This window comes from Triturus cristatus, chromosome 11, assembly GCF_964204655.1.
Source record: "Triturus cristatus chromosome 11, aTriCri1.1, whole genome shotgun sequence".
Taxonomy (NCBI): Eukaryota; Metazoa; Chordata; class Amphibia; order Caudata; family Salamandridae; genus Triturus; species Triturus cristatus.
The window spans coordinates 108,989,186-109,006,081 of NC_140594.1; the positions used below are offsets into that span (position 1 = coordinate 108,989,186).

The 16,896-nt window shown below is 46.6% G+C and overlaps 1 protein-coding gene across 8 annotated transcripts in view; it reads left to right on the forward strand.

The window, feature by feature from the left end:
• Positions 1–16,896, forward strand: part of CABIN1 (calcineurin binding protein 1) — a 1,566,474-nt gene that overhangs the window by 715,391 nt on the left and 834,187 nt on the right. For 6 of the 8 annotated variants that reach the window (XM_085634623.1, XM_085634621.1, XM_085634626.1 and 3 more), the window contains one exon: positions 12,670–12,848. In XM_085634623.1, coding sequence (XP_085490749.1) covers positions 12,670–12,848 — 179 coding nt within the window. The remainder of the gene's footprint in view (positions 1–12,669; positions 12,849–16,896) is intronic. The other 2 variants (XM_085634628.1, XM_085634627.1) reach the window with 1 other exon arrangement.

A 16,896-nucleotide genomic window follows, 5' to 3' on the forward strand; every position in this document is an offset into this window, starting at 1 on the left:
TGGAGCTGGATCTTGTTTGTGGCTTGGTGTGGCACCCATCACTGTCTGAAATCTCTGTTTTTCCGTTAACCTAGCAAGGGTTTGGTAACCCATGCTAAGCACCATGCACCTGACTACACTGAAAGTCCTGACATGGAACGTGAATGGCCTGGGGGACAAAATTAAGCAGACTTTGGTCCTGCAATACTTACGTAGACACTCCCCTGACCTGGTCCTTCTCCAGGAGACACACTTACGAGGTAACCACTACCTAGCGCTCAACAGATATGGGTACACTCTAGTGGCTCATGCAGGCTTCACAACACGATCTCTGGGGGTGGCGTTCTTGGTTTAAAACTCAGTGCCTCTGGTGCAGGGCCGCATCAGACGGGACCCTCTGGGTAGAATTGTACTTCTGACTGGGACATGGGAAGGGCAAACCCTCAACTTATGTTCAACATACATTCCACCAAAGCTGCATGCAGAAACCTTCCCTGAGCTAAGCAAAATACTGCTAGACATGCCTCTCTGGGTGCTCAGCCTGAGGGTGGACATGAATGCGGTAATGTCACACAAACTGGATAGGACAATGGCTTCGGCCTGGGTAGGGGGAGTAGTCCCTGCGGGTATTTGCGAGGGCACTGGGTTTGTCAGACCTGTGGAGATTGCACAACACGACCAGTAGACAGTACCCATATTTCCGCTGCACACGGCAGCAGGTCGCGCTTGGATTATCTCTTCATGAAATGCATAAATATGGGACTCTTTGGCGGGATACAACACAAAAGCCAAAGGCATTTCTGACCATTCACCGGTGGAGGCTCTACTCGGAGGCCCGACCGGGGACCATACTGCGTCGCTACGTATAGCACCCTGGCACTTTCACAACAGAGTTTCAAGACAAATTCAGACTTCAAACACAGCAATATTTTTATTAAAACACTGGATCGGTTGACTCACATTGCACCCTATGGGAGGCATATAAAGCAGTGGCCAGGGGATACGTACAGGCACCTATAGGGGGTTCCAGGAAAGAGAGGCGCTCCAGGTGCAACAAGCTAGAACATGAGATCTAGACACTAGAAAATTTGACGCAGGGTGACGAGTCAGGGGCCCGCGGGTTGAGGCACACAATACACAATAAGCAAAAAGAACTTAGGGACCTAGAGGAAGAGGCAGCATAACACCATGCAAAAGCCACACAGAGGCGGCTGTATTATCTAGGGGATAAGGCCAACAAGCTCAGCACATGGCTATACAAGAGAGATAAAAAGCGTAACTGGGTCGCGGAGATTGGTGCGGACGGATGGCACAAGGCATGGGTCAGGAGCAGACACAGCAGAGGCATTTGCATCCTACTATGAGACGCTCTATCGGTCAGCAACCACTAGATCTGAGGACGAGAGTGGAGAGCTGCTCAGAGATATTTCCGTGCCGACTCTTTCAAGAGAAGACAGATGATCTCGATCGAGATCTGACAAAGGAAGTAGAGGGGGCAATTTAGCACTTACAATCCGGGAAGGCGGCCAGCCCGAATGGGCTACGTGCACAACTTTTAAAATGCATAGCATTGGGGGTATGTTGGTGGAACATATCACCGATACGTGATATGTTCCAAGCCGTACTGCAAGAGGGATGTTTACCCGAGGACCTGCGGTTGGCCACGATAGTAGTCATCCCAAAGAAGGGCAAGCCCAAGGACCAATGTGGCTCCTATCGGCATATCTCCCTTCTCAACTTCGAACTAAAGTCTTGGCGAAGATGTTAGCAAACCAACTCATCCCTATAATTTCCACCTTAATACACCCAGACCAGTCTGGATGTATACTCCACAGAAGCACCAGACTTAATCTCAGAAGTCTATATGGAGTAATGCACGCCACAACGGTGCATCCACCTATACCCGCTGTTCTAATGTCACTGGATGCCCGAATGGCATTCGATAGCATTGAATGGCCCTATCTTAATGCGGTGTTGCACAGGTTGGACCTTGGACAGAGCTTCTGCGCATGGGTCCGCCTCCTGTATCAGAACCCGAAAGCCCGAGTAAACGGGTCGACCTCAAGAACTTTTGCACTTCACCGGGGCATGAGACAGGGGTGTCCACTATCCCCAATCTTATTCGCGCTAGCTCTGGAACCACTAGCGGCATGGGTCAGAGGAGATCCCTTAATCTGGGGCATAGACATTGGAGGGGTGATGGGAAGAAAGTATCTCGTATGCCAATGACATACTACTCTGAGCGCCTAAACACACGTTCCACAGACTCATAAACATACTCCGACTCTTTGGCACCTACTCTGGAGATCAGATAAACTGGGACAAATCTCTCATCTTCACTCTGGAGGGCGAACTCCCACCAATCACGATGTACTGTGCGGCCCTGACGCAACACGACAAATGTAAATACCTGGGCATATGGATTACAATGACAGCTGAGGAATTGTTAAACCTAACTGTAGTGCTATTTAAGATGATGGCCTTACCGCGACTACTCTATGCTCTACAGAATCCCAGACACCTTTTCAGGGCCATCGAAGAGGAACAACGCAATCTTCTCTGGGTGGGCGGCAAATCACGCATAGCACTGCACAAACTACAGCGCGGGGAATATGAGGGCGGACTGGCGGTCCCAGGCATCCGAAATTACCTAGCAGGCCAGTTGGTCAATGTCAAAGGCTGGGTCTTCGCGGCACCAGCTGAGCCGGCATAAAGGGTCGACTGACATGTGATGGGGAATTGAGGACACCTGGCGGCCCTCTACCGCAGGCAACAGGAGAGGCCACTACTGGCCCACACGCTCGAGGTAGCTCGAGCATGACGCGGAGCTAATAAGCTGCTGGGATGGGACTCAAGACTTACTCAACACACACAACTCTGGGAGAGTGATGTATTGAGTGATGTAGGGCGCCTGCAGGGCTTCCGTAGATGGAGCCTAATCGGCTTTGACACCCTCGGAGACGTGCAGCGGGTGGGAGACTACCCACTTTTGACGAACTCCAGACTTAGTACCAAATGGCCAACACAGAACGATTCCGCTACTTACAACTGAGATATCCCCTACGCCGCTACATATCAGACGGGGAATCCCTACCCGACTACTCCCCCCTAGAGGACCGATTGTTGCTTGACCCTATGATAGACAAAGCGACATCACTGACTCACTAACTAAGATAATGAACAACCTTCCCGACCCCCTAGGCCCATTGAGAGCAGTTTGGAAATCAGACCTGGGACTATAGGAAGACGGCGATTGGCAGGAAGCCACCCAAAGCCCCAGAGAGGTTGCCATACGGGCAAGATTTAGATTGATCCAACTTAGAGTTCTACACAGATAGTATACTCCTCGAACGCTCTATCACAAACTGGGCTGATCCGACTCGGATCATTGCACCAGAGGGTGTTTTGGGACGGGCACCTTCTTTCATATTATTTGGGAATGCCCCGATATCCAAAACTACTGGACTTGAGTGATGTCAGGGGTGTTGGATCTACACATACCCCTGGACGCTCGTTGGCACTCACTAGGCGTCACAGATGAGATCAGGTGGCCCTCACACAACAAAACCTGGCTAATACTAGCCTCAGGGGTGGTGAAGTGCAACATAGCAAGGTTATGGGGGCACGTGAACAAGCAAAGCTCACTAGTTGGAAACAAGACCTGGAATGGTCCTGTTTAGCAGAAAGAGTTGTCTACCAAAGTAGAGGGTGCCCAAAAAATTGGACAAAATATGGGGACAATGGGAAAAGTATTGATCCTAGAGGAATAACAACATGAACCTGGGGAAGAAGGAGGGCAACCGTCCCACAACAAACAATTGCCGGGCTGACAGCCCTTCCCCCAATGTATGCAATAATTTACCCTTGCTCTGGGAACTGCCAAATGTACCAACTGTTTATTTTCTTTTCCTAATATTGATTGTAACGATGGACTGTTTATCTGTTTAATAAAAAGAACTTTTAAAAGTAAAATTTGCTCCGTGCTAGCTAAGAAACCGCCACCTGAAGGATTGAGGGCTTGTTCCACACGAGCCAATGTTGCTACTACCGCAGCAGCACAGATCGTGTCTTTCTTGGGTATCGTGCAGGCTGCGATGTTGGCATCACTGCTCACATTCACAAAACACTACTGCCATGATAGTCAAGTCTGTTGGGATGAGCATTTTGCACTTTCAGTCTTGAAATGTTTTATTGTCTGAGCAATTCCACAGATCCACCAGTGTAGGGGATACTACGTTGGTATCTAATCACAAGGTGATTAATCTGAGGATAGAGTTATTAATCAGGAAAACAATTTACTAGCCTTTGGTAACACTCTTTCTGGTGCATACTCGATCTATCTACAGATTGCTCACCAACACTCCCACCTCCATCTCTTTTTCCATCTATATAAGTCTCAAAGTAGAGATCTACACACTGGTCATGCCAATTTGCCAATAGGCTCTGCACCTGAGGACGTGGACAAGCTTTAAAAACCAACTAATGTCAGCGTGCCTGGGTGGCACTTATACGCAGCCCCACTTATCACTCCTGGAGCAGTATGGTGTTGGTGCTGAGCAGCACAGTGCCACCTACCGGCCACAGAAAGTACTACTTTTGACTTTCCGTACCAGTCTGATTCCTGGGCCAATATTCAAAAGGTGAGGAATCTGTGGTTTGCTAGAGTATCGACCAGGAAGAGCATAATTTGTCAGTGAGCTTCCCAAATTGGGCATTGAGTAGTTTATGGTCAGGGGGTATTTACTGTCCTTCCCTTAATAACTAAGCAGTAAGATCAAACGATCCAAATGAGGAAAGAGACCCAGAATCTTTGACATCACCCCAAGCAATCGGAAACAGAACGTGCATGTTTTGGGACAGTACCACCACATATGAGACATTATTCCATGTTCCCCACATGAATTCATCTGAGGAACCAAACATTGCTTTCCATCTTACTGGAGTGAAATATCAACGTGATAGAATTGTGAAAGTTTTTTCCTTGTACAATGAGCAAATTGACTATTTAGACTCCTTGGGCATATATATAAATCCCATATTTCTTTTGTGATTTCAGTGCCTAATTCAGCTTCCTATTTTTTTTCCATACAAGTGTGTTTCATTGGTTATTTGCAGCTTCATAAGTGGGTATGTAAATTAGTTATTCTTTTAATAATCCTATGGTCACCAAAAAAGGGCGTATTTTCTTTACTCCTTACTATCTTTCTGGTTATGAGTGAGGTTTCGCGCATAGTCCTGGCTTTACTTTCAGTTATGGTCAGTTTGACATAGAAGTCACCCGGTATCGATGCGTTGACGCCGCCAGCCTTGAAAGCGAGGTTCATTCAACCTGGGGGTATTTGAGATTGGAAATTCTGGGAGTAGGGTAGGGTGTAACATTACCATTTCAAACTGCTAAATCCCAATGTCTCAGTAACATCCTTACTGAAAATAAAGTGAGGTAATCCAGTGTTCTCTGGCAAGGTGGCAGCCACAAGATACAATGCAAGGGACAGTGGTCATTTTTGTCTTTGACAGGACCCATGGCTTTGGGGCTGGTACTTCAGGCATTTGGACCACGCCAAAGCTGGATGCATCTGTTTGGCCAGGATCTCGTTCTCTTTATGATGAAGCCTTGAATGCCCCCTCGTTAGTAGGTCTGGTTAACGCCTCTTTTGCTCTCCTGGGTGACGTATTGAGCCAGATGAAAACCGTCAGTTTTTGTTGTCTCAGAGAATAATCTTTAAGAAATTAATTTACAACGTCCAGGCAATGTTCAATAAATTAGTCATGAAATTAATCTTTACACTTGTGACATGCCTAAACTAGGATATCTACAACTGTCCCTAGTGAAAGATATTGTTGTACAGGATTGTCCAGTGCATGTGGAACCATACAAATCATGAATGGAATAAGGAAGTTAAATACCCAGGTATTCTATCATAAAGGCCTACTTTTTCACAAGAATAGAAGAATTCATCACTTTTTATCACGAAGGACACTTAAATGTTTACGGCTTTACAGCCTTTTCTATATAAGTCAGGGCAGTTGAGTGCCCTATTTGTCCCTTTTAGTGCCCTGAAGTTTAACAATATAGATCTTAACGTTCAGTAAGGTGGACAGCAGGGCCGGACTGGCTGTAGCGGGCACCCGGCGTTTCCCCGGTGGGCCGTTAGGGTGGGGGCCGATTTTGGGTCCATGGGGGCCGTTTTAGTTACAGGACCATTTTTGCAGCATAGCTGCAATATCGGCCCCTGTAACAAAAACAGCCGAACCCGGCCCTGGCAAACAGCTCGACCGCACGGGGGCCGAGCACTTTGCCAGGGCCGGTTTTGGTTCCCAGTCCGGCCCTGGTGGACAGCACTTGTAGACTGTGGCTTAAATAAGGATGGTTGGAACACAGTTGTGGTGGGCGTACCCAAACTTCCTCTTGTACAACGGAAGTCAATTGTTCACAGTGCCGCGAGGATTGTGATTGTGTCCCACAAGTTTGATCATGTGTCATCATGTTTTGAGAATTTCATTGGCTTAGTTTCTTTAAATTTAGCTGTCAAGACTACAGAGCCCTGTGTCTGCATATTAATCAATGCTGGTGAGTATGTTTAAAATCTCAATAGCATTTCTATGGAGGAAGCGGGGGCAGCATAACTCATATGGTTGAAGAATCCTTTGTTTTTTGGTGCCAACATTTTATCTTCGAAAGGCAATGCTTCAAAGCTTCATTAGGTTTGCCACCTCCTTTTAGATGCATGTCAATGGACCATCCTTCAGTTCATCCAACTTAGAAGGGAGTGGAAAAACGTCTTACTTTCCTTCAGTCAGTCAGGCTTGTCTCCTGTTGTTAACTGGTTTTGGTGGTGTTCTAAGATGGCCCTATTTCTTATTTAGGGAAGTGTTCTTAGTAAAGTGTTCCGATGCTTTAGGCTGTGTCAGTGATCAATAAATACAGAAATCAACACAAAATATAATATTGTCACTATCAGGAAGAGGTGAGTCAATTACTCTGATGTTGGGACATCATAACCTGGTACCAAAAGAGGCCAAAAGCATGTGAGTGTTCAGATGGGTGTTGGTATTTCAATGGCAACTAAAGTGAAGGAAGTTCAAACAAGCATTGGCAAAGGCAATCCATCTTGATTTGACAACGTTGAGCGATTAACAACATATGCTTTGGCCGACCATCTTGAAAGTATAGAATAGATGTTTTCATTGTGATCTATATTTTTAACACAGCGCGTTGCTGTTTTTGGCCTGACAATGTAGACAAAGTTTAAAAGCCTTCAGCATTAGTACAGTGAGGTAACATCCAGGGCATCTCCAACGTCAACATCCCGCGAGCTACCAAGTATAATCAGGATAAAGGGTAAAAAGGGGGATAATGGGGTGAGTCATGGGGGACCAAAGTAGAGCTGGTCACTCTGAAAACCATGATATGCACTACCATGGAGTGCTAAACAAATAACGAAATAAAAAAGGGAGCTCTATGATGTCAGCAATGGAAGGCTACACACTAGCCAATCAAAGGCAAGGGTAAACAAAATGTGCTTCAAGGGAGGGACAAACACAGAATAGAGAGAAAAGCCACCAATAAAAAGGAGGGAATTGAGATTGACATGCCCATCTTTTCTGATAGAGACCTGCAGATTCCTCACCTTTTGAATACTTCCCCAGGCGTCAAACTGGACCGGAAACTTTTGAACAGTACTTCTTCGTGCCCCCAGCACAACTACAGTTTCCTGGGGCCATCTGCGACTCTGAGTGTAGAAAGTAACGTTCCCAATGTTATTCAAGTTGATGAAATCCAACTGGCTTCATTAGTTGAAAGATGAGAATGTATTTACGAGGTAAACAACCCACGACTATACAGGCACAAGTCACAGCACTGAATGCTTACTTACAACTCCTATTCTAAACTCTAGAATCACTGACACTAAGACATTCTACTACTTAAAGGTACAAGTGAATTAAATGACTACTATGAATACTACATATAACACATCCCCCTTTCATACATAATTAAACAAACCAAATCACTCTCCCCCACCTGACTATCAATTAATAGTACACAAAATCATCATTTCGAAATGGTGGAGCTCTCGTCCGAGAACTATGCCTCACATCCTTGTTGTCACCAGATCCTTTCCTACCTCCACCATTCTCTGGAACAACCCTATTGCTGGTACACAAGGGCTGAGTAGACATGGAGTTATTGTCACCTTCTCCCCCATTTGGCAATGGAATAGAATTACAAGAAGACATAACTGCTTTGTCACCATTATAATCCAGATCACCCAGATTGAACCAATCTGAATAATCTGAATATTTACATTGAGATTTCATTTTATCACAAATAATCTTTGCTTCTTCTTTTTTGAGTTTAACTACAGCATTACGATTCCACCATCCCCTATCTTGTAGCATGACAGCCATTTTGGACACCTTTACAATTTTGGCTGGTTCAGAAAACTTAGATTGGCCTTTCCCGACCTTAATGGGTTTCTTTATAAGGACCCAATCACCCGGAACTAATGACGTAATTTTAACGTGTTTTTTTGCATCATAATTAGCTTTACAGGACTGCTGTTTTCCACTTACGTATGCCCTAACTTTTTGCAAGTCAATTCCCTGATAGTTAGATTGTTCCACTTTACCTTTCAGCCATGATGGACTAAACATAGAAACAGGCTTCCTACCTCTCAACAACATATAGGGAGAAATGTTTGTTGTCGAATGCGGAGTAACATTGTAGCTCCAAATCTTATCACAGATATACTTCTACACATCTAGACCATTATTCATAGCAGTTTGTACACCTTCTTTCAACATTTTGTTGGCCCTTTCGACCAAACCATTTGAGGCCGGACTATATAATGGTACCAGAATGTGCTTAATTGAGACCTCATTTAAAAAATTCTCAAAATCATTTGAGGTGAAGTGGGTGCCATTGTCAGTTACTATTTCAGAAGGAAGACCTTCAATCAAGAACAGACGCTGCAAAAAGGAGATCGCTGATTTTGAATCAGAACTCTTGACAAATGAAAAATATAACCACTTAGAGAAGTAGTCAATTATGACAATCAAAAATTTACAATCATTACCTAGTATATTAAAGGGGCCAGAGAAATCCAAACCTAACTTTTGCCATGGACCACTAGGCCATTCAACAGGACATAAAGGAGAAGTGGATGTACGCCAGTGCTTATCAGAGCACAAACATTCAGGACATTTATCAACGAATGCTTTAACCTGACCGTCTATGCCTGGCCACCAATATACATCCTTTATTTTCCTAACAGTACTAGAAATTCCTAAATGTCCGTCATGGGCAAGAACTATGATTTTACTTCTTAAACACTCAGGTGGAACTATTTTATCATCTCTTAGTAAAATGTCATTGACAATTGAAAGTTCAGCCGCAACTTGCTCGAAACATTTGTCTTGCATAGATAAACTCCTATCACATGGCCACCCTTGAACTAAGAATTTTTTTACTCTTTCCAGACAAGAATCTTTCCGTGCACCCTCAAACCATTCCTCCTCTGATAATTTACCTATTTGTGTGACAATCCCATCCTCGTCGCCAATAATTGTAGAAAGTAACGTTCCCAATGTTATTCAAGTTGATGAAATCCAACAGGCTTCATTAGTTGAAAGATGAGAATTTATTTACGAGGTAAACAACCCACGACTATACAGGCACAAGTCACAGCACTGAATGCTTACTTACAACTCCTATTCTAAACTCTAGAATCACTGACAGTAAGACATTCTACTACTTAAAGGTACAAGTGAATTAAATGACTACTATGAATACTACATATAACACTGAGGTAGATCCAAAAGTTCCACAGGGCCATGTTTCAACTGTTCTGATCCTTTCCAACTCCCCCTGGTGTACCTATGGGTACTCACCGACCTCCCATTCTCCCCTTTCTGTGAATTGGTCTCTGTCCATTAAAAAGTTCCTAAGTCTAGGAATCTACACACTGGTCAATGTCAATTTGCTGTTGGGACTCTGTGTCTAGGGGCGTGGACAGCCTTGAAAACAACTGATGTCAGTATGCGGGAGTGCTGCTTATAGTGGTTATGCACATCAATTCAAGAGCGGAATGGCATCAGTATGCTGCCCAAAATGTTCTGGATCCATTCTGATGCATGGGGAAGTATTCAAGGGTGAGATCTCTTCAGTTACATAGATAGTCTGCTGTCTGTTCGGTGTGCCACACAATAATGATGGGTTTACATAAGAAGTTGAAGGACAAAAAACCACTGCTGAAGAAAATGCACTGAAGAAGCCCAAATGTTGGGCAAAATGTGTTGACTGCTGAAATGTGTTTGACATTCTGAAAGAAATTGAATAAAGGAATTATAGCAAATAAGAAAAAGACCTCTTGAATCATCTGTATGATGCAAATACAGCACTGAGCTGTGCTAAATGTTTTTTCTCTTTTCTGAAAGTTGCCTATCTATTCTTGTATATATATTGATTTTATGAAGGGTTAATATTGGTGGCTAGCCTTTAGAGGTGGGCATTTTTCAGAAAAAGTACCTATTATATAAGTGATTTTGAATAAGCAAAACACCTAGTGGTGTGGCAATTAGTGTCCCTTGCTACCGATACTTGTTCAGTTTACCAATGTTACCAGACCCACAGGGCAAGTGACTTGAATAATCTACTTGTCCGAGCTGTAATGCACTTGATCCATCAACTGGTTACAAATTGTGTGACCGTACGCAAACATTTTATTTCACCAAGACACCTTTTTCTTCGTTATCACATATGAGACCACCTTCAAATAAGTGAGATCATCATGTATGTTGTCCAAAAAACTATTTTCTTTGATTTAATAGACTAAACTTTTGCTCCATTTATAATACGAATCTAGCCCTCTTATAGAGTACATATGGCCCTCTGATTTGCCTCTTAGTTCACTAATAGCATTGTCACCATGGTGGTGGCAAGAATGTTTCTCAGTTAATGTTTAAAATCTCTCACTTTCAATAAATGTATTAATAGTGCATACTATGGTTGCAGTGTCATTACAGAAAGCACATTTTTCATTGAAATGGGCACAAGATTTCTCACTATCACGTAGTTCAACTGATTAACCTATATAGTGTTGTTGTATGACTGAAGCACACATGGCTAAACCACGCGTGCCTCAACAACGCAGTTTCAACAACTATTGCTTCTTAACCACCCATTTCTTTACCATGCATGCCTATACCTCAGAATTTTGTTGTACAGGCAGGATTTGTAAAGGAATGTGTGGTCAAAATGCATTCGCCCTAAAACTGCCCCAGCCCTGAAAAGTGTCTTTCCTGGGCTCTAAAACGTGGCCCAACGTCTTAACAACTACCCCTACCACAGCCCCATCGCCCTGAGACCTAAAACTACCCCAGTCCTGAAAACTGTCCTCCCCCCCCCTCCCCATGTCCTAAAAACGACTCTGGCCCCAGGCCCTTGTACTAAGCCCTAAATCTCAGCCCCAGCCCCATAAACTACCCCGAACCCAGCCACCCCACCCTGAGCACTAAACCCGGCCCCCAGCCCTAAAAACTACCCCAACCCCCGAAACCCACCCCAGCCATCAGTCCACACCCTAGAGCTTCCTCTCCCGATCCTTACTGTTCCTCTTGCTGCCCATTGCGACCATGCACTGCCTTAACAATGCATATACGTGGTCAAAGCATATGCATGTTTAAGGCAAGCGTGGTTTCGCTTTTGGGGAAACGGCACGTGTGGCTCAGTCCATCGCTGTAAATGCCATTTCCCATACTGCGTACTAACGATAATGTGTGGAAATAGGATCTCAGCAAATATTTATCATTTGCACATCACCAACTAAAGTGTTTGGATTTGTTTTGATCCTATTAAAATCTTTGATTCCATCCCACTTCAGAATTACAATTTCCTTTCCTAACTGCCGATATATTTTTTTATATTTTTGTAGTTCATTTACAATTACCATCTATTTAAATGACGTTTTAGGAAAAATAGGAAAAAACAGACATGCTGCAGCCTTTCATTTCACACTCCCTGTGCCCCAGCATAATTGTCAGACAGTTCTCTTTACAGAATCCTCAAACTTAGAAGCCATAGAAACAAAAGTAAGCACCAACCTCCAGGATAAAATAAGCAGCAATTTGTAAGAAGACATAAGCTGACATTTGACATCTTTCTTTGAATGTTCAGCATATGTGACAAGATAAAAACAAGATTTAAAGGCATGTTTATTGCTCATTCACTTTCTGAATGAACAGAACACCTGTTCTTTGCCAGCTCTCTCGCCAGAAAGGGCCAGTATTGTCCTAAAAATAGCACGCCCTGGCAAAAACTGACTAATCTAGCGAGTGTTCGAGTAGATTTTTCGAGGCCTGCTGCTATTTCCTTATCTGTACTTGGTTCCATTTTCTTTATAAAGTGCATTAATCTTCATGGGGTACAGCAGTACGATAGGACTTAGTTAAATATATAAAGAAATATGTATCTAATGAAACAAACGGAATGTCCACTATCCAAAAATGTTGCACAGTGTTCTAAGTCATTCCCTTCATAATAGGATGCGGTCTTAGCATTTGACTCTGTAGGACATTCCCACAGTGGATGCCTTCTGTTACAGGTATGTAACTGCACGTTATGCTTTACTTAAATATGCCTTTGTTTCTCTCCTTGCCCTTGTCTAGCATCCTTTTTCTCCATCCCTGCAGGGACAAGGTGTGTACGATGGATGAAGATTCTCACTCTTCAGCTGGGACCATGCCGGGCCCTGGGACTTCTCTACCCTCATCTTCTGGGCCAGGTCTGACTTCTCCACCTTACCCAGCCTCTTCGATTGACCATGATTACGCCAAATGTAAAAAACGCCGTCATCGGCCCACACCGGACGGTACAGTCCCCTGATCTCTCTACTTCCAGCACATGGAGGTGCTCTAATCATTGGGGAAGTGTGATCTGGTGGTGATTTATCATTTCACTATTGATTGCTCCATGGAGAGATTAATGCATTTGTAGTAACATGGGCAATACTGCTGTGCACTAACCGAGGTGTTAATATTCTGCACAACTCACTAAGTAGGCCTCCACCTCCACATATCCAAACGGGACATAATAGTGATCCAGATACTAAAGTGGCCTTTAAGGCGAAAACGTTCTGCACTACTATGCCTATAGTGTTTCACAGAAATCACAGTGCTGTAATGCAAAACATTTTCGGTTGTGTCTTTTCCATGGTGAACGTTTTTAAAAAGGGCAATGTTTTGTAGGTAATGTGTAATACACAGAGGTTTCACCCGACAGACTTCATTCTCCATGTTCTCTAAGAGATGCAAACCTTGCTCAAAGAATTTGGAGAAGTAATGACGAAGTACTGATTTTAAGGATCATGTGGCAATGCAATCAATTTCGGATTGTCAGTGTGGAGTATGTGTTGACCAATGCAGTTTAAAGGGGGAAATGTATCTGGGAAAGCTCAGCTGTCCCGTTTGGAGTGAGGCAAGTGCTGACTTTACTTTCCCCAACTAATTGCGTCTCACTACAAGGAAGCATGCATGAAATTCTTGAAGGTGGAGGTATTCTTTTTGTGTTGTGATTTATTTTACATTGCTTCAGTAGTGGTATATTCTGATTTTTTTGCATAAAATGTCAATCTTTGTCCTTGGTAGCCAAGGGCACTTTTTTTTTTTTTTTTTTTTTTTTTTTTGAAACCGTTTATTGCAATCTCAAAAATATACAGGTATGGGCCTACAACCTTCCGGCCGGCCGCTAGAATGACAGGAGCATATGACATACATACAAAAACACTTGGCGTTGCAGAGGAGCAAAATCAGGAGGTATCAGCGTCGTGGGCCACATCACTCTGACCCCACAATACGGTTTCATTTTACACAAACAACACAAAAAACCACACCCGCAAGGCAACCTGCAATCGACAGTAACAGCACGTGCTCCCCGAATGGGGGACCCCAGCCATCCACAGGAGTCTAAAGAGGGGAAGGGGAACAGATCGAGGACTGGGGGAATTCCGTGCTCGGGGCTAAGAAAGGAGTCAACTAAGGGGACAGGGCTGGTGAGGCCGCAGGCAGCAATGGTGGCGCGCAGATACCCCCGCGGTAGGCGTTCCAGGGGCCCCATACCTTCACCCATGCTTACCCCTCGCCACATACACCACCTTTTCTCGGAACATGCACCAATCCATGTGTTCTTTCCAGGCCGACACCGCCGGGGGCCTCTGGGATCCCCACAGTTGAGCAATGTCACGCTTAGCTATCATATATCCCAGAGTCACCCATCGCGTCTGCGGAACCGAGTAGTCAGTTGGTTCCCACACATTCAGCAGGCATCTCCTCGCTTCAGGCAGCAGCGCAACATGCGTAACCACTCGCAGGACCTCATGCACACCACGCCAGAATCGCTCCACCTTCGGGCATTCCCACAAAATATGCAAAAAAGTCGCCAAAGCACCACACCCACGCTTACACAACCCATCCTCAGCATAGCCCATACGCAGAAGCCGTGGCCCCGTCATGTAAACCCGGTGGAGTATCTTAAGCTGGACGAAGCGAAGGCGAGCCGGTATGGCCACCTCCTTCGGAGAGGCCACCGCGGAAATCCAGTCTTCGTCGTCCAACTCCAGCCCGTCGGCAACCCAAGCCTCGCGGAGGCCAGTCAGCAGGCCCGAGCGGTCATTAATCAATTTTTTGTAAATAAGGGAGATCGTGCTGTCCGGAACGTGGCCATCCAGCACTCTATCCTCCAGGGGGGAAGACTCCGGGATGGAGGCGACGTCTGGGAAGACTGAGCCCAGCGCGTGACGGACCTGCAAGTACCGAAAGTATTCACTGCCCTGCAGCTGAAACTCCGTCTGCAACGTCTCGAATGTTTTAAATCCCCCTCTCGTCCAGAGGTCCCCCACTTTACTGATGCCGATCATGTCCCACTTCTCGAAGCCCTTCGAGGTCCACAGGGAGCCCAATCTCTCAGACGCGTACAACGGTGATGCCCGGGTCAAACGGTCCTTCCACCCCATAGCTGCGTTAGCCGCGTGCCATACTCGTACCATGACACGCGTAGGTCCCGTCAGGCGGGGGCCGGGCGCGCCAGAGTAGAGCGCTCGATTATAATCGCCACCAGGCAGGAGCATCTTGTCCATTTCAAATGCCGGGTTTAAGGCGGGCCCGTAAAGGCCATGATTAATTGCAGCCAGCTGGGAGGCCCAGTAATACCGTTTAATATCCGGGAGGGCAATCCCCCCGTCGTACCATGGGAGCGTCAACTTCGCCAGGGCAATACGCGGCCTCCCGTCCCAGAACAGGCGGCGCTGTAGACTCTCCACCTCACGGAAGTAGCGCGCCGGGACTAAATCCATAGTATTCTGGAGAGCGTACAGGAAGCGTGGCAACGACATCATCTTAAACAATGCCGCCCGGCCGAGCGGCGAAAGCGGCAGGCGCCGCCAGCGCGCGACGTCCTCCTTCAAGCGCTGGAGGGGGGGAAGCAAATTCCGCTCGTAGCGGGCCTCCGGGTCCAGAGTAATGTAAACCCCCAAGTACCGAAACCCCTGTGAGGCAATCTGGATCGGACAGCCCCGCGGGAGGACGGGAGCCTCCCCGGAAAGCACATACACACATGATTTAGCCCAGTTGATGACAAGGCCTGAATTGCGGCCGAATGAGCGCAAAACATCAACCAGGACAATCAATGATTTACGCGGGGAGGCTAGGTACAAAAGGATATCGTCAGCGTATAGGGACACGCGGTCCTCATATTCGGGGGTCCAACGGAGACCACGGATGGAAGGGTGCCACCGCAGCCACTCCGCCAGGGGTTCCAAAGCCAGCGCGAACAGGAGCGGCGACAAGGGACAGCCCTGTCGTGTGCCCCGTCCCAGCTCGAATGGGACCGATACTCTTCCATTCACCACCACCTGCGCCAATGGGCCCGAATACAACAATTTGACCCAGCTGATGAACCCCGGGCCAAATCCAAACTTCGCCAGCATGGCCCAGATGTATGGCCACTCGAGCGTGTCAAACGCCATGGTGGCGTCTAAGGACGCCAATATGGCCGGCTCCCGCACAAACGGGACACGCGCGAGCACCCCGTGCAAGCGCCGCAGATTAAGGGCCGTGTTGCGATGGGGAATAAAGCCGGACTGGTCTTGGTGGACCAGGTCGCCCACCACGCCGACCAGTCGGTTGGCTAGCACCTTGGCGAGGATTTTGGGCTCCGCATTCAAGAGCGAGATAGGCCGGTAGGATGTAACCCGATCTCGAGGTCTCCCCTCCTTGTGGATCACCACGATTGTAGCCAGACGTTGGTCCGGCGGGAGGGAGCCCAGCGAGTGGGCCGCCAGGAACATCGCACGGAGGTGGGGTGCCAGTACATCCGGTCGCAGCTTATACAACTCGATAGGGATGCCGTTCGGGCCCATGGCCTTGCCGGATGCGACCGAGCGTATGGCGAGGGCAATTTCGTCGGCGGTAGGAGCGGCATCTAACGACACCCTGTCCTCCACCGAAAGGGAAGGCAGCGCGATATCCCTAAGCAGGGCATGGGAATCATCCTCCGAGCAGGGAGAAACCGGGGAATACACCTCGCGAAAATATTCCGCGAAACAAGAGACGATGTCTTCTGGCTCGGTGACACGCACACCATCCATCCTCTCGATCAGCGGAACCACACGACTCGCTCTCTCCTTTTTATCCAACCATGCAAGCAGTTTACCAGCCTTATCACCCACATCATACAGTCGCCCCTGTTGCTCTCTATAGAGGCCCCTGGCCGCCTCCGTGACGAGGGCCCTGTAGGCCGCCTGCTTAAGTTGTAGGACATGTAGTGCAGCATCCGTCACCCCACCCTCTAGATCACCCTCCAATTCAGCGATTTCAGCCTCCACCCGGGTCACCTCCTCCTGCTCGCGCCTCCGGGCATGGGAA